The sequence below is a fragment of the Haliaeetus leucocephalus genome, unplaced genomic scaffold (genome assembly GCF_000737465.1).
Source record: "Haliaeetus leucocephalus isolate CR32 unplaced genomic scaffold, Haliaeetus_leucocephalus-4.0 Scaffold173, whole genome shotgun sequence".
In the NCBI taxonomy this organism is placed as follows: Eukaryota; Metazoa; Chordata; class Aves; order Accipitriformes; family Accipitridae; genus Haliaeetus; species Haliaeetus leucocephalus.
Genome location: NW_010972609.1, coordinates 1,101,977 through 1,125,528, shown reverse-complemented (window position 1 = coordinate 1,125,528; position 23,552 = coordinate 1,101,977). Strand labels below are relative to the sequence as shown.

At 35.2% G+C, this 23,552-nt stretch overlaps 1 protein-coding gene across 1 annotated transcript in view; it reads left to right on the top strand.

The window, feature by feature from the left end:
• Positions 1 to 23,552, top strand: part of PPFIA1 (protein tyrosine phosphatase, receptor type, f polypeptide (PTPRF), interacting protein (liprin), alpha 1) — a 57,122-nt gene that overhangs the window by 17,832 nt on the left and 15,738 nt on the right. Inside the window, exons 3-20 of the mRNA XM_010563680.1 lie at positions 3,175 to 3,276; positions 3,938 to 4,102; positions 4,973 to 5,047; positions 5,537 to 5,638; positions 5,895 to 6,116; positions 6,936 to 7,082; positions 8,047 to 8,181; positions 9,222 to 9,305; positions 9,894 to 10,025; positions 12,412 to 12,474; positions 13,769 to 13,848; positions 14,105 to 14,237; positions 14,896 to 15,119; positions 15,500 to 15,734; positions 18,644 to 18,673; positions 19,493 to 19,644; positions 20,425 to 20,597; positions 21,396 to 21,489. Of these exons, the coding sequence (XP_010561982.1) occupies positions 3,175 to 3,276; positions 3,938 to 4,102; positions 4,973 to 5,047; positions 5,537 to 5,638; positions 5,895 to 6,116; positions 6,936 to 7,082; positions 8,047 to 8,181; positions 9,222 to 9,305; positions 9,894 to 10,025; positions 12,412 to 12,474; positions 13,769 to 13,848; positions 14,105 to 14,237; positions 14,896 to 15,119; positions 15,500 to 15,734; positions 18,644 to 18,673; positions 19,493 to 19,644; positions 20,425 to 20,597; positions 21,396 to 21,489 (2,348 nt within the window). The remainder of the gene's footprint in view (positions 1 to 3,174; positions 3,277 to 3,937; positions 4,103 to 4,972; positions 5,048 to 5,536; positions 5,639 to 5,894; positions 6,117 to 6,935; positions 7,083 to 8,046; positions 8,182 to 9,221; positions 9,306 to 9,893; positions 10,026 to 12,411; positions 12,475 to 13,768; positions 13,849 to 14,104; positions 14,238 to 14,895; positions 15,120 to 15,499; positions 15,735 to 18,643; positions 18,674 to 19,492; positions 19,645 to 20,424; positions 20,598 to 21,395; positions 21,490 to 23,552) is intronic.

The window sequence follows — 23,552 nt, the reverse complement described above, 5'->3', positions numbered from 1 at the left end:
TGCTTATTCTGAGTCCCGTTCTTGTCAGTCTTCAGAGTTGGGTATTTATTATTTTGATGGCAGCCAGAAGCAGAGCAGAACTTCATTCTGATGTTCTCAATCTTCTTCTTAATTACAGAAAAGTAATACAGCTTTGTGAATAAGTAGGAAAGTTTCTCAGGGTTTTTCTTTTTCCTTTAATTCTTTCTGTACGTTCATCTAATGCCAAAGAAGAAATTATGAGACAACTCAAAGTTTTTTGAGATGATAAAGTTGTAAATAGTTTTTCTGCTTTTGAACTGCTTGAGAAGATCACAAATTGTCTACTGTTGAAGGTGAGTATTAAAACTAGAAAGGACATGTCTTTTGGCAGTGTCAACTGAAACTAAGGACATTCGAGTGTTCTTTATTAGGCAGTTTATGGGACTCAAAGCAACTATACTTTGTCAAAATAAACAGCAATGGAGGTATTATGCAATGCCAGAAATACATGGCAGTCTTTTTATGCAGCAGCAATATAAATTCCTGTGTGAATTGTTCTTTTTTGGGTCATCTGACAGTGTGATGGTTCATGTCATAATTATGGTATATTTGTGCTAAAATTTATATTTGCACAGAAGTATGCAATGGAATAGAACTGTATGTACTATAATTATTTGAAGAGTGAATAGCCTTCATTTCGAATATACAGCTGTTTTTCAGAAGGTGAAGCTCATACATGTCTTAGATTAAAAAATGTGTATTAATGCTATATAGTGAGAAAGATAATGAAACAGCTTCTGGTAGTCTTTACTGTTTTCTTTATCCTGTTCTCAAGACTTGAGGTAGAGACTGGAAAAGTATAGAATGTTCCATGTCAGCCTGATGTCCTTTGGAGAATTGTGAAATGTTGATGCTTGTAAATGTTGATGTTGGCATTTTGAGGGTATTTTTATTTTGAAAAGGGCAAAAACACCACCAAGAAAATAAGTTCATATCAAGCTCTTTTGTGAATACTTTGAGTCTATTAGTACTTCTAGTAGTTTCAGAAGTACTTAATTATCAAATACATAAAGATAAGCAGGGAAGGCCTGTGAAATACTGCAGTGAAATATTTATGAGAGCGTAATTATTAAATTTTTTAATTTTTTTTTTTTTTTTTTTAGCAATTGAAAAAGGAAAAGGAATTAAGGCTTTTTTGCAGTCATTTGCTGATTAACTAGGGGAACTATACTGAATCTTTTTTTTCCAGTGAGCAAATTTTTATTTAGAAAGAGGGATTATGGAGGTGGATTCTGCATCTGTGATAGTGGTATTACTATCTTTTTCATAGCAACTTTTAAAAGCCTAATACGTTAGTAAAAGCCTAATACATTAGTAATTCCAAAGGAGTTCACTGTAGGTATATGTTGTGCAACAGTATTTTTTCTCTTTTCAGTCACATGTATGTTTTAGAATAAAGTTTACCAAATTAATCTTGGAATTTGCAGACAGCGTCTTTTGACTATGTCTGCTTATTTTAACTGCATGTTAAAATTTGCAGATGTGCCAGTATAATTAGTTGATGTGTCCTTTTGTTTTTAAGCATTTGTTTTCTGTCACTTTGAATTTTACTACAAAACAACTCCATCTTAAGCTTTTACTTGATCTGCAGCTGCTGTCTGTTAAGCAGTATATGTCACAGAGTTTGGAAAATTTAGAGAAGCAGTGTTTGTGCACTCGGTGTATTTCCACAGTATTATGTTGTTCTTAGTTGGCCGTTTGTCTTGTTCATCTTGTCTTTATCATCACCAGTTCAGCTGTACTAATCTACTGTTTATTAGACATGACTCTTGTTTATTAGAGGGTTTTCCTTATTTGAGACAATAGAGAAGACTAATTTATTTACTAGCATTTCGATGTTTTCTTATACAAGTGCTTCTGAAGCGTTCACCGGCCATTGGAGTGATGGATGCATATTTATTTTCACATCCTAAGTTGCACTGATGATGCAGGATGTTTTTTTTCCCTGTTTCCTACAAAGCCGTCTTCTAAAGCATAGAATTCTTCACATTCACATTTACTGTTAATAATAATTTTTATTGTGGTTCAGATTACAACTTAAATTTTGCCAGAGTAAGTAGGTAGATAAGGTTATGTCAGTATTTGCTTATAAATGTGGTGTATAGTTACATCTTTTATTCTATCCAGGGTATGCTCACTGAGTTGATAGAAGATTTAAATGCCTTTTATGTTGAGTATTTTTAGTGAGGCTGTTGACAGAGAGTGGAAATGGTTTAGGATGTACTGGCTCCTTCAGATATACAGTACAATCGTATCTTCCTGACAGAAACCCCAAAATGTAGAAATACATTCTTTAATATTGACTGGTCTCAGTGTTCACAGTAGTAATAAAGATACAGTTACTGCTGTGAGTTAGCTTAGTTCCTGTTGCCTGATGACTTTGTACTCTATGTACTATTTCACTTTAGTTGAGTTTTGTTCAGTGAAAGCTTTATTGAATTTGAAGGGAAAGGCTTTTGAGGGCTTTGAGCCCAAGGGCTCAGCTTTTAGAAAATTCTGATTCTAATCCTCCGAGATTTCTGGCAGAACTGTAGGGAAAGGGCTGTTTCAGTTCTGTTTTGTGAGATATGAAAGTAGGTATAAATGAAATTCCTGTATGTAGCTTAAGTAGAGAAATACAGTAGCAGAGCTTCAAGAATGCTCTATTACTGTAAAGAAGTAACCTGTGTATTCTGGTAGATGCCAGGGTTATGCATTGTTTCTCACAATTAAGTACAGACTTGAAATTTGTCATGATTTGCTGGCTTCTGTATTTTACTGTGCTTAGTGCTCTGTTTTTTCGTATCTCCCTCAGTAGTCATTTAAAAAAAAAAAACAAAACCAACCACCACCAACCAACTTTTTGAAACCATAACAAAGTGCATTACAAATAGGTCTTTCCCTTTGCTTACCAGGGATACCCCAACTCAGATAATTGCCTTGAGAGACAAGGAGTTTTCAGAAGTACTGGTCAAACATCTTTTATCTTTACAGTTGACAGTGTAACGATTTTAAGTGTTTAGTCATGCTAAGCAGGCTTAAGTTTGTACAACTGTATTTGCTTTAGACATCCGAAATGAATACTTCAAGAAATCATGTCAAGTGTTCATAGGAATCCACTCTCGCTATATTCTGATATTTCATGTGCTTATATTTCTGCCTGGTTTATTTCAGGAATTTGCAGCGCTTACAAAAGAGCTAAATGTATGCCGGGAGCAGCTGCTTGAAAGGGAAGAAGAAATCGCTGAACTGAAAGCAGAAAGAAATAATACAAGGGTTAGTTCCTTGTCTTCTCCAAGATGACCCTTGTTAAAGCATCCAACTACATGGAGAAAAACATTGAATGTTGAATTTGAACAGCTAAAAGTATTTTTTCCCTGGTATTTGCATGAGTCCCCCTGGAAGTGCAAATATGTGTTAAGGAAGTTTGGAAGCTTATGCATAGCTCCCAATACTGCTGTGCAGGGTCGGGAAAAGCTTGTAAGACTGCACTGCTATCTGTCATTCAGCTTTCTTGTTAAAGTTTGTAATCATTCAACACCCAAGATCAGAGGAATAGAGTGGGCAAACTGTAGTGATCTGTTCCAGCAGCTTATGCTGCTGCCAGCAGAACAGTTGCTCTCCGATTTAGAGCATTTCCTATGTGTATCCTTCTGACAAGTGTGCAGTTCCTCAGACTGGTGGTGGAACTGAAAAGACCTGGTTAAGTAGAAACCTCATTTCAAAACTAGACTGGAAGAGAGGGGTAGGAAACGCGTCAGCTCTGATACAACTTCAAACATGGGTGAAATGTTAAAAACAGGTCCTTATGCTTGATGCTGTACTCTTTGGCTCTCAGATTTGAAGTTTAGAACTCAAAACTTGATGTTTTAGGAGGCAAAGTTTTCTGCAGCTATGCAGAACAGGAATAAACTTCGTTCCTTTTTTTTTTTTTTAGCTATTACTGGAACATTTGGAGTGTCTTGTCTCCAGGCATGAGCGATCTCTCAGAATGACTGTTGTAAAGAGACAAGCTCAGTCTCCAGCAGGAGTTTCTAGTGAAGTAGAAGTTCTCAAAGCACTAAAATCTTTATTTGAGCACCATAAAGCCCTTGATGAAAAGGTAATGAAATATGGTATCTAACATCTCTTCCTGTCCCCTCTGTCTTTTGTGTGGACCATGCAGTTGCTCATACTAAAGTTGTAGAGGTGTCTGAAGTTTCTCTGTATTAAGAGAGGCTTTGCTGTAACTGCATCAGTAAGTGCTCTCCTAAATTAATATGTTGCACTAAAGCAAGGTGCTGTAGTTTATGCTAGTACTTCATTAACTGTGCTAATGTAAGCTAAGCATGATTCAGGGGCAATATATTTGTTGTAGGAATGCATACAGTTGCTTACATGTATAATATCAGGATTTAGCCTTTTGATTATGTAATACAAGAAATGGACTAGAGAGAACTGGAGGAATCTGCTTACACTGTGATATAAAGTAAAGCTGAATTAAAGGAACTCCACCCTTTAGTTGTGTCTGATGTTGGCAGCAGGATATGCAAGTGGTAAAGTTTACTTTGAATTTTACTGCCAACTCAGTTTGCCTAACTTTTGTGACCCTTGTGTATAAAGTCTGGCAAATTATTTTAAGTAGAATTCTGCCTCTTCTTTCATGTTGTAAATAAGCAGAAGCATACTCACTCTGTGCCTTACAAAAGGATAAGCAAATTCTGGATATGTTTAATTCTTGCCTAAATGTACAGGTCATGCTGAGATATGATTTGCTTGTGATAAAAAAGGAAAAGCTATATTTTAAGATATGCATTGTTTCTCTAGGAGGTTTTTTGTAGCATATGTTGTAATTCGTACTGATTCAAGATCAACCAGGTCTCTAAGTGTAAATGAAATAGTGTCATTTATTATCTGAAACTGCATGGCAATAAGTGAAATTGATTTCTTTTTAATTTGAATGATTTAAAATTATTTGGAATTACCCTTTCAGGTAAGGGAGAGGTTACGAGTAGCACTTGAAAGATGTAGCTTATTGGAAGAAGAACTAGGTACTACGCATAAAGAGGTAGGTTTCTTTTTTTTAAAAGAAGTCTTCATGTGTGCATGGTGGGTGTCTTAGTCAATATTTGTACACAGTAATTTATTCAGTTATTAAGGTTCACTTTCACTTTTTATGTTTGATTTTTTTTTTTTTTTTTTTTTCCAAATGGGATAACTATAATTTTTAACTTGATCACTGTGAAAGAGCAGGAAAGGAGAAAAAAAGCAAAACCAAACAAAAAAACCCACCCCAACCCCCTGCCCATTCCCCCCGCCCCCTCCAACCCAACCAAAAAACCCCAACAAAACAACAAAAAGAGTTCCTGTGGCTTTAAAATAAGAATTTTTGGGTTGCAGTGGCATAAGTTTTTGAGTGCCTGTACCATATTTTATTAATACATACCTTGCAGTAGAATCAGTAATTGTTGTTTCGCTTTTGCAGCTGTTCCTTATATAATTGGTGAGAAAGGAATTGACTTGAAACATATGTATGTAAACTTTTATTTTCTTTTAGTTAATGATTCTGAAAGAGCAAAATAATCAGAAGAAAACACTTCCAGATGGGATGCTGGATATAAATCATGAACAAGAAAATACACCAACTACAAATGGGAAGGTACAGCCATTTGCTTTTTTTTTTGGCTGATGTCTGATTTTTAATCATTCACTATAATATTTTAATTTTAAACTATAATAAAATATTTTTGAGGGATGATTTAATTCAAAATTCTCAGTTACCACAATTCTGATTTTTGCAGTCTATCCAATAATAAAATTATCTTGGGGAAGGGGTGCTTACAGGTAAGTAACAGTTTGTTTTTCAAATTTCTGTGTAACATGCAAATTCTTTTTTTTTTTTTCCTGTTTAATAGCGATCCTCTGATGGTTCTTTATGCCATGATGAAAACCTTGCTAAAGTGATTGAACTCCAAGACATTATAGATAAGCAAAACAAAGAGCAGACACAAATGAAGGAACGTCTTACTGCTTTGTCTAGCAGAGTAACAGAGCTGGAAGAAGATCTTGACACAGCTAGAAAAGACTTAATAAAATCTGAAGAAATGAATACAAAGTTACAGAGAGATGTACGAGAGGTGAGGAATAAACTGTCAAAATTCGGGTACTCACAAATGCAACTGCTCTATGAAATTTTCAGTGTCACTGATGCTCAGTCACAGCTTTATGCTTTTGAATATCTTTGCTTTGATAGGTGAGAGGAAAATAGTTTAGGGCATGATGGTGCTATTTTTTGTTTAAAAAACCAGTTGCTTAAGAAAATTTGTCTTCGGAATAAATCTATGACTAACTAGATACTTCACAAATATATTAAATTAGAGATTTAGCATTGTGAACTTTAACGTGTTCTTGAAAAGATGCTAGATCTTACCATAAATGCTAAGGTTATTCATGAGTAAGTTTGAATTTTTTAATTTTAAAGATGTTTGTAGTTGAGGAGTTCAATTTCAGTGGTGTGATTGACAGTTCCTGTTACTGATCAATCACTAACCTCCAAGGTCCTATGTATTGCAGTGTACTGTATCTTTATGAAATAGAAAGGGAGCTTAGTTAAATCCAAGAACACTCTCTGACCGTCCCCAGGAAGTAAAGATTTGCTGTGTTTGTGCCATTGAAAATGTAAGTAGCAGATCTGTGGTGTAATATAATAAAGACCAATCTTTTGAAGCGTTCACTGTTTAACACCCCCCCCCCCCCCCCCAAAAAAAACCCCAAACCAAAGTCATTGAACTTGTAAGGTTAAGACTATTCTTTTAACTTCATTTTTTACTGAAATAACAGAGTATATCTGATTTTTAAAAAAATCATTATTATTTTTGGTCTGTCGGTTTTCCCCCCAGTTTGATCGCTCAGTAATTATCCCTTATATTCTAAATTTTGTCTTATTTCTTTCATAGACTATGGCCCAAAAGGAAGACATGGAAGAGAGAATTACAACTCTTGAGAAACGCTACCTCGCTGCACAACGTGAAGCTACATCTGTGCATGACCTCAATGATAAACTTGAAAATGAAATTGCCACTAAAGACTCCATGCATCGACAGGTTGTAATTTGAAATAAGATAAAGTACATTTTGCTCAGCATAAAACTAATGTAAATAATTAATGTACATACTGTACTAAAGCACTTTGCTTTTAGGAAGATAAATATCATCTGTAATATGCTATTGTTAGCAATTGTTTTTCAGTAACTGGAGGAGTGCATTGTGCGGAGTTTTACCCTGGAAATGAAGATGAGACAGTTTACTGGGGGGGGAAATGGTTTTGAGCGTTTTAGTGCACTTGATCATGGTGCAGCAGGGCTGTTGTCCCTATTAATTGTTGACTTTTTTAAGTTGTTATATGTGTATCCAACCATCTTTAGTTTCATGTGTGAGAATTACTCATTCTAAACTAAAACAGTCTTTATATTTGTGTAGTGTGTGGTGATTTTTATAGCCTATAACAGAAATAAATGTTGCCTTACTGTGGGAGGAAATCTGACGTATGCTTGACATGAAGTAGTCCTGCTTTATAAACCAGAAATGGTGGTTTAGCCAATCACTTTCTAACTAGAGGCAGGCAACTCTTAGTCAACAAGTCCCTTTTAGTAAAATTCTTAAAAGAAGTTGTACATGCTTTAAATTAAAATAAATTTTGCAATAATATCCATAGTGTTATTTAAAATATGAAAGATTTTTTTCCTTGATGTAACTCAAAATCTTAGCACAGCCTTGACATAGAAAATTCACAACTTGTTCTGTGCTGCTTCCCATACCGTAACTGTTTATTTGGTGATATAGCTGCTTTCAAAATACACAAAATTGTCTGCAGAAAACCATCTGTAGAGAAAAAAATTTTCTCATGTAATTGAAGGGGAGGATGCAACATCTTTGGTTACAAAACCAGTTTTGGACAGTTTGTTCTCCATAGGTCTAGTAAAGGCAGTAATCTTTATCCTTACCTTCCTCTGATGAAAATTAATTACCATTTTAACACTAAGCATTTGCTGATCATAATCCTGTGTAGAGTGAAGATAAGAATAGACAATTGCAAGAACGACTGGAACTAGCTGAACAAAAGCTGCAGCAGACTTTGAGAAAAGCTGAAACTTTGCCGGAGGTGGAAGCTGAGCTGGCACAGAGAGTTGCTGCACTTTCAAAGGTGAGTTGGTTGGACAGTGTCCTCAAGGTTCTCTTTTCTGTTGGTGTCCTGCTACACAAATCTGTTTTTAGTGTTGGTTACATTGTGTTTCTGTTTTTCCCCCAACTAGTTCAGAAAATGTTTCTGTTTTTCTGCATTTTCTGTTCATCTCTCTAAACATGCTCTGATTTACTTTTTTTTTTTCCCTTTTTTAAAAATTTCTGCTCTTTGGAACTTGAGCAGGTTTTCTGTTAACTCTTACCTTATGAAAATGTCTCTCTGAATTATTTTGTTGCTATTTATTAAACTACATTCAATAATAGGCACGAAGTCTTCTAAAACAAGAACTATTTCTGAAGGGGAAACCCAAATTTCTTCCACTGTTAACCAAGAATGTGGGGAGAGAGAAGTAATGGTACTCAATAAGATTTTTAGAAGGCTGCAAATTGAATAATGAAGTCTGAATTATATGTAGTAACTACAGATGAGCCTTTTCAAGTGCGTGTGTGTGTTTTCTTCTGGAGTCTTAGTTTCATTTCTTTCCCTGTTATCTTTCCTGTCCCTAACTGGCTTTGTAGTCTGACCTTTTGTCTCCTGGGAACTCTGCTGCTAAAGATGCTAAAGTATTGGAACTTACCACCAAGCTTAGGAAGGTAGAATTTGTATATTAGTCCTTGTTTCTGCTTGCTGCTTTCTGCTTTGTCATGATTACTAACAAAGGGTCATATTGTCTAGGCTAGTGAGGAAAAGCTGAAAATGCTTTTTTTTTTTTAAATTTATTTTTTAATTTGTGGGGATATGAATGAACTTCTGCTGTTGCAAGCTCATTTGCAAGTAGTAGTTGATTCATGGTACTTAGGGGTGAGAGGCTTCATCATTTTGTTACTTACCATATGAACTCTTACTAGGTTCTTTTAGTGACAGAAAGGCATCTCTTCTGCATTGTGTATTACCATAAATGGCAGTTGCGCAAAGCATGTTAGATACATTATTGTGCTTCTGTGCTTTTGCAACCTTTTTTTAAAAAAACCCAAATTCTAATTTTGTTTTCAAATTGACAGGCTGAGGAAAGACATGGCAATATAGAGGAACGATTGAGACAGATGGAAGCACAGCTAGAAGAAAAGAATCAAGAACTGCAAAGGGTACTGTACATACTTTTGGCAAAGATAAAAAGCTGAAAGAAATAATCTAATCCCCTTCATAGCTGCCGACCATTCAGCAAAGCTGTTTTTATTTATCATCTCTAAACTAAAGCCAGAGTTTAGACTGGCTGATAGTTGAGAGATTTGAGCCACTGTACTATGGCTAACCTTAAATCTCAAGAAAAAGCTGAGTCTCCAATGGAAGTTTGAAAATATGTTTGGAAATACCTAACTGCTGGTCATATTTTCTGATGAGGACACAGATCAAAAACTTGCTGAATTAAATGACTATGGAAAAATTGGTTCCTGGGTTATAAATAATGGAACTGGTTCTGAAGTCTGCTTTTTTTAAAGTGTAAGCTCAGATTTTCAAGCTTCTGATCTCGGAACAGTTATTAAAGTCTTAAGTGTCCCTTATACTCCCTTGCAGAGTCATGGAAGCTACATGCAGTATTCCTTATTCCCTTCAAAAAATATTTCTATCAAAGAAAATGCATTTGGATTCAAGAAAGCTTACTGTTTTTACAACCTGGAAATTGTTAGACATTGTAAATTTTAAGTTATTTCAGTAGCTTTTATGTATCTTAGGCTAGACAGAGAGAGAAGATGAATGAAGAGCATAATAAACGTTTGTCAGAAACTGTTGATAAGCTTCTGTCTGAATCTAATGAAAGGCTTCAGCTTCATCTCAAGGAGAGGATGGCTGCCTTGGAAGATAAGGTAACAAGTCACATTCCAGCATATACATTAATTAGATGTTCAACATTCTGTAGTGATCTGTGTATTTTGCAATGTGTCTGTAACTTCAGTAAGTAAATACAAAATCCTTATTAATAAGTAGTTTCTGTTAAGGCTCTTTTTCTAGTGTGGATTTTGAAAATATGTTCCTAAAATTCTTTTTTTTTTTTTTTTGAGGTTGTCCCTGGGCATTGTACTACAGTGCTGAGAAGGCATCTTTTAAGAAGCTTTATTCTTTCTTAGCTGACTGGTGTGGACTCATAAATAGGGTCATCCAGTGTAATACAGGAAGTCTAAAGAATTAGGACTAGAACTTCGACCTTTTCAGTTCAGTTTCTTTTATTTCCCACTGCTTTTGTCTGTACCAGTTATCCTGAGTCATTGTGGGATTCTTGCAAGCTGAAACAATCTTGCATTTTCTTCCCAGGTAGATAATTTTGAGACAGGTTATGTGAATGTAAATGGGCTGTCCCTGTGTTGTCAGTGCAAATCTCAGATCCTTCCTCTGTATTCAATTCATCTTCTAACTTGTGACATACTTTACTCTGTTTCTTTCCTTTTTGCTTTTGGATCTAGGTCCTGACGGATTTTTCTTCCATGCATGCCTTTAAGTTAGATTCCCTTATTTTCCATCGAACAAAGCAGTGTCTTCTAAAGTAGCGCTTTACTTGATGGTGACTTTGAATTGCTTTGTCTTGGATTAAAAAAATACTTTGTTTCTTTTACTGGAGAGTGAAATGACCATCTGGGGAAATGTTTCAATAAAAGCTGAGTGGCTTTTGTTTTAAAGTCATGGCAATAAAATGCTTCAGTTGCAATATATAACGATGTATTCAGACTTTTATTAAATGTTTGCTTTCTCTTTCATACATGTCAACTCAGTTCTCATCCCTAAACCATCAGTCAGGTATCTGACATGTCCTTCCAGAATTCCAGGACTGTGCTTCCCTTAGATCATTACAAAGATGTAGTTTGTTCTTTCCCCTGCTTTTGCACTCTTGGAGCTGCGAGGAATGGAGTAGTGCAGAACAAATATAGGTCCTACTGATTCTCGTCCTTTCAGTTAGTGATAAAGGTGCTTATCATCTGGCACCTAAGGTTGCAAACTTTGTCTTCTGGTTTTTAGTTAACATCACTATTTCCAAGATCACCAACTGCTCCTAATACTTCAGAAATTCTTGTTATGGGCCTTGTTATGACATCAACAAGGCTGCTCTAACAGTGTTTATAAATTCAGTTTCTGAGAAGCAGCTGACTGCTTTTTTGTTTGTTTTTTTTAAATAAAATGCTTGAATGTTGTGGGGGTGTCTCAGGGTTGACCCTAACTCCTGTTTACCTTCCAAACCCTAACTATGTAGATGAATAATGAGGAAAATCTAGTTGCCCTTTGCTGTGAGTAACAGCTTCTAGAAAAGCATTCTTGCTGTGGCTTCCAGCTCATTCTTTTATGATAAGTTGGGAAAAAACATGCAGGTAAAATGTTAAGACTTTCTTCTGATCACTTGGGCTTTTTTCCCAGAATGATTAGTTTGTTCATGTATGAAACTTTATTTGCATCTTAAACGTGTGATAATGGTATTACTTATCTCAAGGAAATGTGCTTAGCAGAACTTTTTTGACAATGGTGGAAATGGAAAAGAAAGTGATCCAGTTATAAGTTTCCTGTTAGAAGGGGAATCTCTCTCTCTTTTTTTTTTTTCTTTTCCCTTGGTATCACATACTACAGTCTAATATAATAGTTGAAATTCTTTTTGATTGTTGTAGCTCTCAAATGTTTCTTAATTCTCAGATGATTCTTAGTCTAAATTTGGAAACTGCTTTGAGTAGAGATTGTAGTAGTCATAAGTATTTATATTTACTGGAGTTGTTTAGAAATAAAGATGACAGCTTTGATGTTAATGAAGGCTCTTAAGTCAGTGAATGTTGCAGTTCTAGAGGTACAGTACATCCAAGAAATTACTGTGTAGTAGTTTTGTAGGTCAGGCAAGTGAAAATAAAATGAAAACCTAATGATAACAGGCAGTAATGCCTTAGTAACCACTCAGTGAATTACTTTGAATTATTTTAGCTGCCTAATTATTTTCTTTTTTTTTCTTTTTACTAGCTTTGTCAGAGCTTTGAAAGGCTAGTATTAGTATTAAATTTTTATGGAACTTGTACTCTTACTAAATCCATTATTTAGAAGGCTGTACACCTGAAAGGATAAACCTTCAACTATAATCAAAGTGAAATGATGTAAGCAATAAAGTATCTGTAACTTAAGATGCATCTGTATAGTGTTGACTGAATTTTTTTGATACTTATGTTGGTTATGGTTTGAGTTAGAAGCTTTTATGAGTAACATAATTTGTGATATGTTTTATTTTAGAATTCACTTCTTCGAGAAATTGAAAATGCAAAAAAACAAGTAGAGGAACTTCAGCATGAAAAGGTATAATACACATTTCTGAAATATTATATTGGAAAATAATTGCTGCATTGCTACATAGCAGGACCAGATTTGAATTCCCCCATAAAACTTAACATTACCTGGTCTGTTTAAAAGTAGGGAGCTGTTATTGCTCATTTTATGGTATTGTGTGCCTCAGTTTTATGATGATTTTATAGGTAATACATAGCTTTTTTTACTCAAAGACTTAGCATGCTTCTGAATATGTAAAGTGGCTGGATATGTTGGCAACTTGCCAAAGTTTAAGGATTGTGCAGAATTTTTATACTGTTTTATGTATGACCTTGAACAGTAAAAAGAAAAGAGAAATACTTTTAATGTTGGGTATTTTCCCATAAGTTTTTTGTTAAAGCATTGGGTATCATGAAATGTTCTTGTTCGACTGATAAAATTGTTTTAAAGTTTTAAGAATTGAGGGGCAGGGAGAGAAATATTTATTAGACTTGGCTGCTCCTTTGCAATAGCAGCTGTCTGGTCTTTTGCTTGTCCTGGAACTGACAAGTTCTCTTCTTGAATAATAGTGGTAGGGCCTTTCATTTCTTTGCATTCTTAAGCAGTGGCAATTAATTTTGTTGTCACACTATCTGTTCTGAAATAATACTTGTTATTGCTTATTAAATCACAGGTGTACTGCATCTCCCCAAATCATTCTAGTAAGTAGCTAGGTCAAACTGTAGAGGCTGTGCTTCTGTAATAAAATGAATAACGCATTCAGAATATTTTGCAGAATGTGCTTTGAATTTTTGTATGTGTAGGCCAGCAGTTTTCACACAAGGCACAGATGTTCATCATCAGCCACTTTTTATTAGTCTTTCATTGTTTTCTCATTCATTGGATTTCTCTGTTGTTAAATTCTCAGTTTCTAGAGCATGTAAAAAATGTCCAAGTTAAAAGTGAATGCATTTAGAACCTTTTGTGCACAGAGCCTGAAAAATCTTCTTGTTTCTTATTAAATATTATCACTTAATTATAGTAAAGTTAGTAATATGTGAATTTGATTTCGTAGCTGTTTTTAAAATATATATTGTCATTACCTACAGTCACAGTGTAGAGAGACAACAGAATTATTCTTGGATGCCCTTTTGTGATGGTGCTGTATTGTGTGTAGCGAAAATCATTTTTACGTTTTATGTCATTGAAGGGTATGTTTTAAAATATGTTATTTCTGAGTTTCACAGAAATGAGATCAAAAAACTAAATGTTAGTTTATAAATCGGTATTTGACACTGATTTTTTTAAGTGTATTGTTATGTATTTTATCTTTTTATTTTTACAGGATCAGCTTGTATTAAATGTTGAAGCATTAAGGGCTGAAAATGACCAAGTGAGACTCAGAGCCACATCACTTCATCATAGGTATCAGCACTTAATTGTAGTTTATTTTTTTCTAATTTCTTTAAAGTCACTTTTGCTAAATATAATATTGTCTATTATAACTGAAAATACTTTAGTTATAACTATAAAATGTATTCTTGATAGAGCATATAAAACAGTTTTTATACTCCTTAAAAAAATTGGCACTGGTGGGACAAGAAGAATCATTTGGGTGGGTTTTTTTTGTTTTCCCCTTCCCCCTACCTTCATAAGGATAAAATGTTTCTTCATGTTCTAGCCGACCAGATTTCAGATACCCTATCACATCTTCGTCTGTGCCTGATAGTCATACAGACTCCTATGGCACCTCATCAGTGCTAAGGCGTCCCCAGAAAGGACGTTTGGCAGCTCTCAGAGATGAACCTTCAAAGGTAATAGAACTCTGAAATCAAAATGAAAATAGAACTTTGGCAACAAAATAGATTAAATGAGGCTAATCTATGGCAAGGAGTTTTTGGAATAGGACTACATAGCAATAAACTGCTAGATTTTATATATCCTGTTTTACAAACTAGTGCACGGCTACTAGTCTTTTTAATTGTTAGCAAGTAATTGCAAAATTATAATTTTGAAGTCCAATTTGTTTTAAGTACGATAAGCCTGTAAAATACAATTTAAAACAGTCCTACTTTTATGTCTATACACTAAATTAACATGTTACTGTTCTGCAAGCAATTTCAAGTCCCTTTCAGGACATATAACTTCTCATTACATAAACCTGATTCCAAAATACCCATTGGATGTGATAGCAAAATTCTACTCTTAATTTATAGCGTATATAGCCAAGATATGTGATGTTTTAATTTATTCAATGGGCCTGTCCATTTTTAAATTTGACTAAAATGTAAGATGCAAAGTTTTCTACATTATAGCTTTTTTTACGTTTCTCTAAACATTGCTGTCTTGATGGATGCATTCAGCATGTAAGTGGGCTTTTAAAAAATTATTTTAAACATCTTGAAAAACAGTAGAAATGTCACATTTTTCCCATTTGAGTTTGGAATTTTTTTTTTTAATTAATTCTCTTAGGTTCAAACTCTGAACGAGCAGGACTGGGAGCGAGCCCAGCAAGCAAGTGTATTGGCAAATGTGGCACAAGCATTTGAAAGTGATGTTGATGTCTCAGATGTTGAGGATGATAGGGAGACTATATTCAGCTCAGTTGATCTGCTATCACCAAGTGGTCAGGCTGATGCTCAAACTTTGGCCATGATGCTTCAAGAACAGCTGGATGCAATCAACAAAGAGATTAGGTATGGTCTATCTGCTGTTAAGGTTTTGATAAAAATGAGTTTCTGTGACACTAGAAATCCTTTTTGTGTGGTTACTTGGAAAATGGTGGTTGCCCATTCAGTTTCCTGGTGGCGGGATTGACAGAAGTAACTAGTTTGCTTCAGGTTCTCTGTCTTCAGCCCTATTTATGGAAGGGATTGTGTATTACTAGTTTGACAGAATCCCCTGCATGGTGGTAATAGCCGTAGCGTTTACCACTTTTTTCAGATTGGATTAGAAGATTTTTCAGTGTGGCTGTCTTGTCTGATGGGCATTAGAAAGAAGCAGTACCTGAGTCAGCCATTCTGTTTATATGGTACTTGTCTGAATGTCATGTTCCTTTGAAACTTTTTTCTTTTAGACTTATACAAGAAGAAAAGGAAAACACAGAGCAGCGTGCAGAGGAGATTGAAAGCAGAGTGGGTAGTGGAAGTTTGGATGCCCATGGCCGTTTCAGGTCCATGAGCTCCATTCCTCCTCCCTACGCAAGTGGTTCACTTGCTGGTTCTTCACCGCCTGGCAGTGGCCGCTCTACCCCAAGGCGGATTCCACATAGTCCGGCTCGGGAAGTGGACAGACTAGGTATCATGACACTGGTAAGTATCCATTAACTTTCATTTTTGGAAGAGTGTTCCTTTTCTCTAGGAAATCAGTTGTTTGATTTCCCCTTCCCTTCCGTCTTACTCAGCTGTATTTTTCCTTTCTCTAGGTTTTTCTACTGCTTCCTTTCAACTTCTATAAAAAGTGTAAGATACAGTTATAATGATTAGGAAAAACGTTCAGAACTCAAGTCTATTATTTGGTCAACATCTCATGCCTAAGTATTCCTTCTGTTGTTATGGTCTTTCTTCTGACTCCTCTTCCTAGAAGAAATAATATTTTCTTTTCAACCCCTGGTACAGCAACCACTTTTTCCCCCGCTTTAAACTTTATTTTTAGCGGTCCACTATTCCACTAAATATTCAGCTAAAAAGTGATTTGCATATATTGCATTAATGTTGAAGATTGTGAAGGTATCACAGCTGTTTTAATATTAATGAGTGCTAGTGTCTTGTTTTAGCCAGTTAAGAGTGGTAGGTAAAAGAAGTATCTGTTAGACCTAGTAGCTGATGAAGTAGTAGCTCGGGCTTAGCAGTTCAGCGAGTAGAGAAAGATGGATCCATTCTTTTGACATTCTTACGACTGCTTAGAAAAATTAATACTTCTAGGAGCTGCTTTATGCCTGTAAACCTATCTGTAAAAACAAGATACAAGTCTTCCACTTTCTTGTTTTTACATAAATGTTAAGCAAACCTAACAGTTTCTCATATTTAGGATACCTTTCACTAAGGAGCATTCTGGATATGGGTATTATTTGCAAGCACTCTTCAGGAAGAGCTCCTTCTGTAATTTAGTTATATATATATATATAGCCTTATCTCCAGATTTGCATATGCATTTGGAAGCTGTACTTACTAGTTGTCTGTGCAACACCATACTTACTATACCTTATTGTCTTGGATTACTGTACTTTTATCATGCCTATATCATGCCGATTGGTAGACAAGGGATGATATCCATCACTGTAAGAGCAGGTGGACTGTAAATGACTGACTTGGCTCATTTAGGTCTCTTATAGGTGTGTTTAAAAGTAAGTATTTCGGCTAACTGCTTTTGCTGGCTTTTTAAGATGGATGTGTATGTATACCAAAAAGTCTATTTTTTTTTATAATGGAAAAAAAAAAAAAATCATTATACTAGCTCTAGCCACATATCCAGGGCCAAGCACACTTCTTTTACAGAAACTAACAAATTTCAAAATGTGGAGTGCTTTAGAATATAAAGTTTCCCAGTAATAAGTAGTTAAACCAAGTACTTCTCTTACAGAAAACCATATACAAATTTAAGTAGCTATTTTCATGAAAACTAGATCAGAAGAATCTGTGTCTTGTATTAAAATCTAATGTAACTGAACAAAAGTAAACTGTAATTAAGTCACTTTAGATCATAAGAATTGTGAATCAAAGACACTGGATCCGTTTTTTGCAGTTGCATTTCTCTGATGTTTTCATACCTAGCAACTGATTTGTGAAAGCATGAAAACAAGAAGGTATGCTTCTAGAATTACAGAACAAGAGCTTTCTAGAAACTTTCAAAATGGCTATTATGAATTATCAGACTGAATGAGTTCTTGTGGGTTTTTTTCCGATGATTTAGTAGAAAGTTGGCAACATTAGCTTAATGCTAACTGCAGTAGTGGTGTTAGGCAGTTCAGTTAGCAGGAAAATGCCTCATGATTAAAATTAATTAAAAAGCATCAACATGATAAATTGTGAAACCTGGAGCTCTCTTGAACAGTAAGTTCTTGTGGACAGTTTTCATTTCATGTGGTAAATATTTTCATTTTTATGGGTTATCAAATTTAATAGCTGAAAGACCCAGCAAGGGTAAAATGAGTCATCTGTGCCTTGTCGAAGAACTTGGGGAGGGACTAGATGTTATTTAAAGGTCCCTTCCAACCCAGACTCTTCTAGGATTCTCTACAGTCAGATTGAACAAAACTTTACATAGTAATGTTGCATAGTTTACATGTATTCTAAATAAAAAAATTATTAAAAGTTGTCATTTATGGAAGGGGAACAACACACAATTCCCCAACTGCAGAGGGGACTGACTTTATTTTTGGTTACAGCCTTTTGAAATAATTTTTTGCCAAATGCAATGATAACTGTTAAACAGATTATCTAAATTAAACTTTTGTCAGCATCAGTCAGAGTAACTTGATAACTTGTTTACGTGAATCAAGGTTGCTGCCTTGCTCTGTGCACTGGCAGAGGTGAGAAGTACCTAGGAAGTGAGGTACAGTGGCTTCTGGAGTAGATGGAGGATAAAATAAAACCGATGGTAGACTCTTGCTGAAACATTCCAGCACTTTAAACTTAGTAAAAAGAACAGAATAGTGTTACTGTATAGAAATCAGCTATTGTTGGCACTCTGTCTTTTGAAGTATGGCTGCTTTTTATGCTATGTAGGAAACAACTGCAGAAATCGCTAAGGTGTGAGAAGAGACTAGTGCAGACAATGTATTAAGCCTGCTGTGGCCACCATGTAGGTTAGATAGTTCAAGGCAAGTTCTTGATACATGACTGGAAATCCTCTCACCTTTTAAAAGCAACACCTTACACCCCTGTGTGCTTGACTGGTTTTCTTGCTGAAGATAATGCACATTTTGTGTGCTAATTTGCCTATGATACTAATACATTCAAATATCGACGGTACTTTTGTAGATAACCAACTATAAGTCTTGATTATTTTTTTTCTTCCCTTTCCGCTCTTCAGGGATGCATTTAAGTAATCTGTGATTTGAAGAGTACTTCATACTGTGTACCTTTCTCTGTGCCATTGCTGTAACTGTTATTTATATTATCCCTAGTATGTTTTGTCTGTACTAGTTGTTTCAGTCTGTGCTACAGTTTACAATAAATACAGCTTTTCCAAATTTCTTTTCTTTGCATGCATCTATCAGCCTAGCGATTTAAGGAAACATCGTAGAAAGGTAAAAATCTTTAGTTTATTTACTGTTGTGCGTCTTCATCTCCTTCCCTGTCCCCAAACTGATTGATGGATAACAAGAACATAAAAGAAAGCATTTGCAGGGTAACTCTATAATAAAGCAAGATTATATGCTCTTTGATATTAAATGTAAAATGGTTTATCTTCTTAACATAAGTGTGGGCTTGTTTTTTGTGGGTTGTTTTGTTTTTTTTTTTCTTGTTTGACTTTTTTGCTGGTGTGGGGGGCTGTTGCATTGGTTTCTGTTTGTAACCACTATTTTGCAATCTTCATGAAACAATATGTAATTTTAAATATCTGTTAGTGTTCACACAAATAAGTCTTAATTTCTGTTATTCAAACTTTGAGATAAACTGTAGCCACAGGTATGTAGAAACTGACTTCGTAGAATCTTGCTAGTGATTGTCTAAACACATAACAGTGAGAATTAGGATGCCTTCTTTTCACAGGATCCTCTGGTTTTCTGTCTCTGCACTGGCTTAAACTGAAGTCAGGTATATTAGTTTTATGGTGGTGAAGACATTACTTTAGTTCTTAGCTCTATGAGTGAATAAAAGATGAATGCTTACTTGCTCATTTCACTAGCTAAGACTGAAATTTAGTAGTTTGTCACTGAAGGTAACAGAAAATCCAGAAAATAGTTAAACCAAAATGAGGCAACTGCAGAATGGTAAGGGCAAGAGTAATGCTTTAACACTGAAACAATTGATTTTTCCTTTCAGTATTTTGTGTAGTGTTGACATTGCATTCATGTTTTGCCATTTCCAACTAACCCCTCAGGTTTTCATTTGTTTTCCATTAGTCTCCAGCTTCTAGAGAAGAGGTACGAGATGATAAAGCCACAATAAAATGTGAAACATCACCACCTTCTTCACCTCGATCTTTGCGTTTGGACAGAGTCCAAAAAGGAGCTTTGCATACAGTGAGCCATGAAGATATCAGGGACATAAGAAAGTAAGTAGCTGTGAATAAGTCAGACCTACCAGTAATTTAGTATTTCAGATTATCAGAATGAAATCCTAAATCTGCAAAGCTGTTCAGCCTATAGGGTTTTAGTCTAGATATTGAAGTGTTTCTCAGAAGTAAGGACTATGAAGACATAAGTGGGTGATTATGTTACATAAACAGTAAGAATACAGATTTTGTTAATGATCAGAAATAGCTTTATGTGAAGAATTCTTCTGGTACTCAAGGTCTGTGTTAAGTTTGCTTCAGAAATGCAAGATGTACAATTCCAATCTTCTTTTATAGACTGGAATTTAGCTATGAATTCAGAAATAAGTTGCAAAATTACCATCATTTTGGTTGACAGATGTTCTTTTCAAAGTTCCTAAATATCTGGGATGGATTCCACTCAAGTATTTCAAACTTCTGTTGTCTAGCTCAATTTGTCAGGAACTTGTGTTGTCAACTTTGGCCTCTGTGAATTGCACTTTAAACACTTGAATTCTTGTTTCTTAAAGTGAGAATTGACTTGTTACATGCTACAGTATATGAATATTCTATCCCTTCCTTTCTTGCATGGTTTAGTTGTTTCCACTGTTTTTTCTGTTTAATGACATGTATTTTGGTAGATACGTTTCTTTTCATGACTCATTAAAAGCTGAAATTAGATGTCATTAATGAGTTACTGAGCTTTTGTTAACTTGCACAGAAACCTGAACTTGTCTCTCACTATGTTATGCCAGTGAATTTGTTGTACATGTGCTCCTTTATAACTCCTTTTTTGTAAAGTTCAACAGGCTCGCAAGATGGGCAAACAAGTAATCCTAGTAGCAGTAATAGTAGCCAAGATTCTCTTCATAAAGCCCCCAAAAAGAAGGGGATTAAATCCTCTATTGGCCGCTTGTTTGGCAAGAAAGAAAAGGGACGACCTGGACAAGCAAGCAAGGAAACATTAGGACAAGGTTGGTTTGCCCCCTTTTTTTTTTTTTTTTTTTTTTTTTTTTGGCACAGTAAAAGAGAGAGTGAAAGACTGAATTTTATGATGTGTGTATCAGTCTGTGCATATTTATGATTATTTTGATGCTTATGTACAGCATTTTTTGGAACTAGCGACACTGAATCTTCTGTAGGTCCTTCTATGAATGTAGGATCCAAGTTCAACTAGTCATGTATTGCTGTCTTTTAGTCTCAAGTAGCCAGGTTATTGAACCTTACTGAATTGTTACAGCTTGTTTTGTGAAGCAAAAATTTAAACTGTATCTCAGAAGGGAAAGAGGCTTTTGTTAGTATTAACACCAACAGTCATGTCTTCAGTTTGTACCCAAAGGAACTCTCTTGAAACGAACCCAGGTGGCTTAGGAAATACTACGGTTACCTTTCTCTCTTGTGTAAATCTTTGCATAAAGCAGTATCCTTGATGTTGACACCAACCATAAGTGATATGGGAACACTAATAATTCACCTTACAGGTGGTTGAAACATGAGATTCTCTGTGTGACTCCAGCTGGTTTTAGACAGCACCTATTTGAGTCCATAGCAATCTGATTTTCCTATGTTTATGCACCATTGTGATGGGTATGTATTCAACTAGAGAATGACGTGGTAGATGGTCTTGGAGGTTTGGCTTTGTACATTTCTGATCAGTAGTATTACAAAGGATTAAATAGTTTTGTTCAAGAAAGCAGTAGTGATTTTTGAGTTACAACTGGCCAGAACTGAGAAGATAACAAGACTGGTTTTTGTTTTGGGTTTTTTTGTAGTTGGCATGGCAGAAGCAGATAGTTCCTCTCAGGATGCATTAGGTCTCAGCAAGCTTGGAGGTCAGGCAGAAAAAAACAGGAAAATGCAGAAAAAGTAAGTTATCAAATATTTTTAATCCTCTGTTGTTAAGGTATTGCTTTGTTTAAAAATGTTTTGTTTTCTTTTTTTGTTTTGTTTTGTTTTCAGGTGTTTTTGCCTAGTATGGTGCTATGGCTAATAAGCCTCTAGAATTTTTTTTACTATTTTTTTCCACAACTTTAATGGTAGCATATGTCGTGGTAACTTTGAAATGAATTTCAATGCTGAAAATTTATTGTTGAAATGCTGTAATAAACAAACATGGAGATAAAATTGGACTCTTATCAAACCCTCCCCCAAATTTGTTATATTTAGTACCTGCTTTGGGTTTAATTCATTTGGAAGATTTCCCAAAGTTGCCTTTGGCTGTTACTTGCTCTGGAGTGTGAAAGAGTTGACAGAATGAAAGCACGAGATGTTCTGTACAGACATCCTTCTGTATGCATTTGCTGGTTCCTTTCTAGCAGGTGACTGAAAGTGTTTCCTTTTGTGTTGCAGCTGCTAACTGCTGCTGCGTTCACCGATTTTTTCACTTCTATTTAAGGTTGTCTTTGTGTTTTCTCTCATACATTTTAACAGCTGAAATCTTTTTTCCTTGCACTATATAACCCTGACTTCCTCTTTTTTTTATAAATTGTGACTATTTCCTTTGTAATGGCACCTTCTAGGTACGCAGTTACCTTTTACTAGTCACAAGAATTTTTTCAGTGTGTGTCCAAGAAAATCTTTACTTTACTGTTCAACTTTTGAGTATCTATTGCATGCTTTGTTGTTCCCAGACTTGGAAAAGATGAAGCAAAGACTATAATCATAGGTGAAGAATAGATATCGCTACTAGTAGAAATCTTGACTTGATACTTATATGGTAATACAGGAAACACTCAAATTTATGTAAATAGGATCAGGCATTCTTTGCATTTTTCCACTCAAAGCTGAGCCATATACCTTGAACTTTTGTTGCTTCTGTTCTATTCAGCTGTCTTTACTCTGTGTCAAAAAAGCTGACCAAGATCAGACATGCCTTGCTTTTTTACTTGCCTTCTGAAGACAGAATAGTGAATGTTGAAAAGAAAGTGGGCTAATTTTCTCTTTGTGAGAGATTTCTTGCAGTACCTAAGCTCTATTAACAAATAAGAGTAATGCCTGGTGACTGCTAATGAAAACCAGCAGTGTGTTGGTTTGAAAAGTCAGAATGGAATGTGGTTTTGTTTGTATAACAGAACACTCAGCTGTTTTTCTTCAGACTGTTACACTGAAGGCAATCGTACCTTATTATGATCTGGTATTTTCCCTTTTCTACAGATCTTTAAAGTCGTACCACATCTTGGTTGAATAAATAGTTCTAGTCTGGTCATATCTAAATAGTGGTAGGCCTGTTCTTTGAACAATATAGATCTTTCTCAATACCAGCAACAAATTTAATTCTACAGTAAAACAGTCTATACTGTCTTGCTTTAATAAATACAAAAATGCAGTTGCAGATAAATCATGACTTTTCTTTGTAAACATTCTGCCTTTCAAAAATTTCCTGATATTACTTAAAGTATACCTCATGGCTGCATGTTGTTGGTTGCTTAAAAGGCAAGTGTCTCTGTTAGACAAATGAAAACTTTTAGTTTGAAATTGCCTTGCCTAGCTATTAAATACGGGTATGTGCTTATTCACAGGAAGGTATCTACAATTCAGATATTTCAGTGAAAGTGGGTATGAAACAGGAATGTGTTGATGAAGACACGTATCCTAATGTTTATTTTTATTACTCTTACTGCTGAGAGCAGCAGCAGAACCCTTTGAACTTCCATGAGAAATAAATCTTACCATTTTAAAAATCCCAGCAAGATACTTTAATCCAGCTGTTTCAGAATCCTGACAGGTATTCTGAAGATAGGAAGCAATATTATCACAAAGTGTCAAAGATCCCTTGCTGCCTTCTTGAGAAGTTCATTACGAAAAAGTGATAAAACTGCTCTGAATTGCTTTTCACTTTGATATTGGAGGAGGGTGGTGGTAAAACAAATTCTCAAGGCTGACTGTTCACTTATAAAATCCTGTATTCAGCAAAAAATTCCAGTTACCTG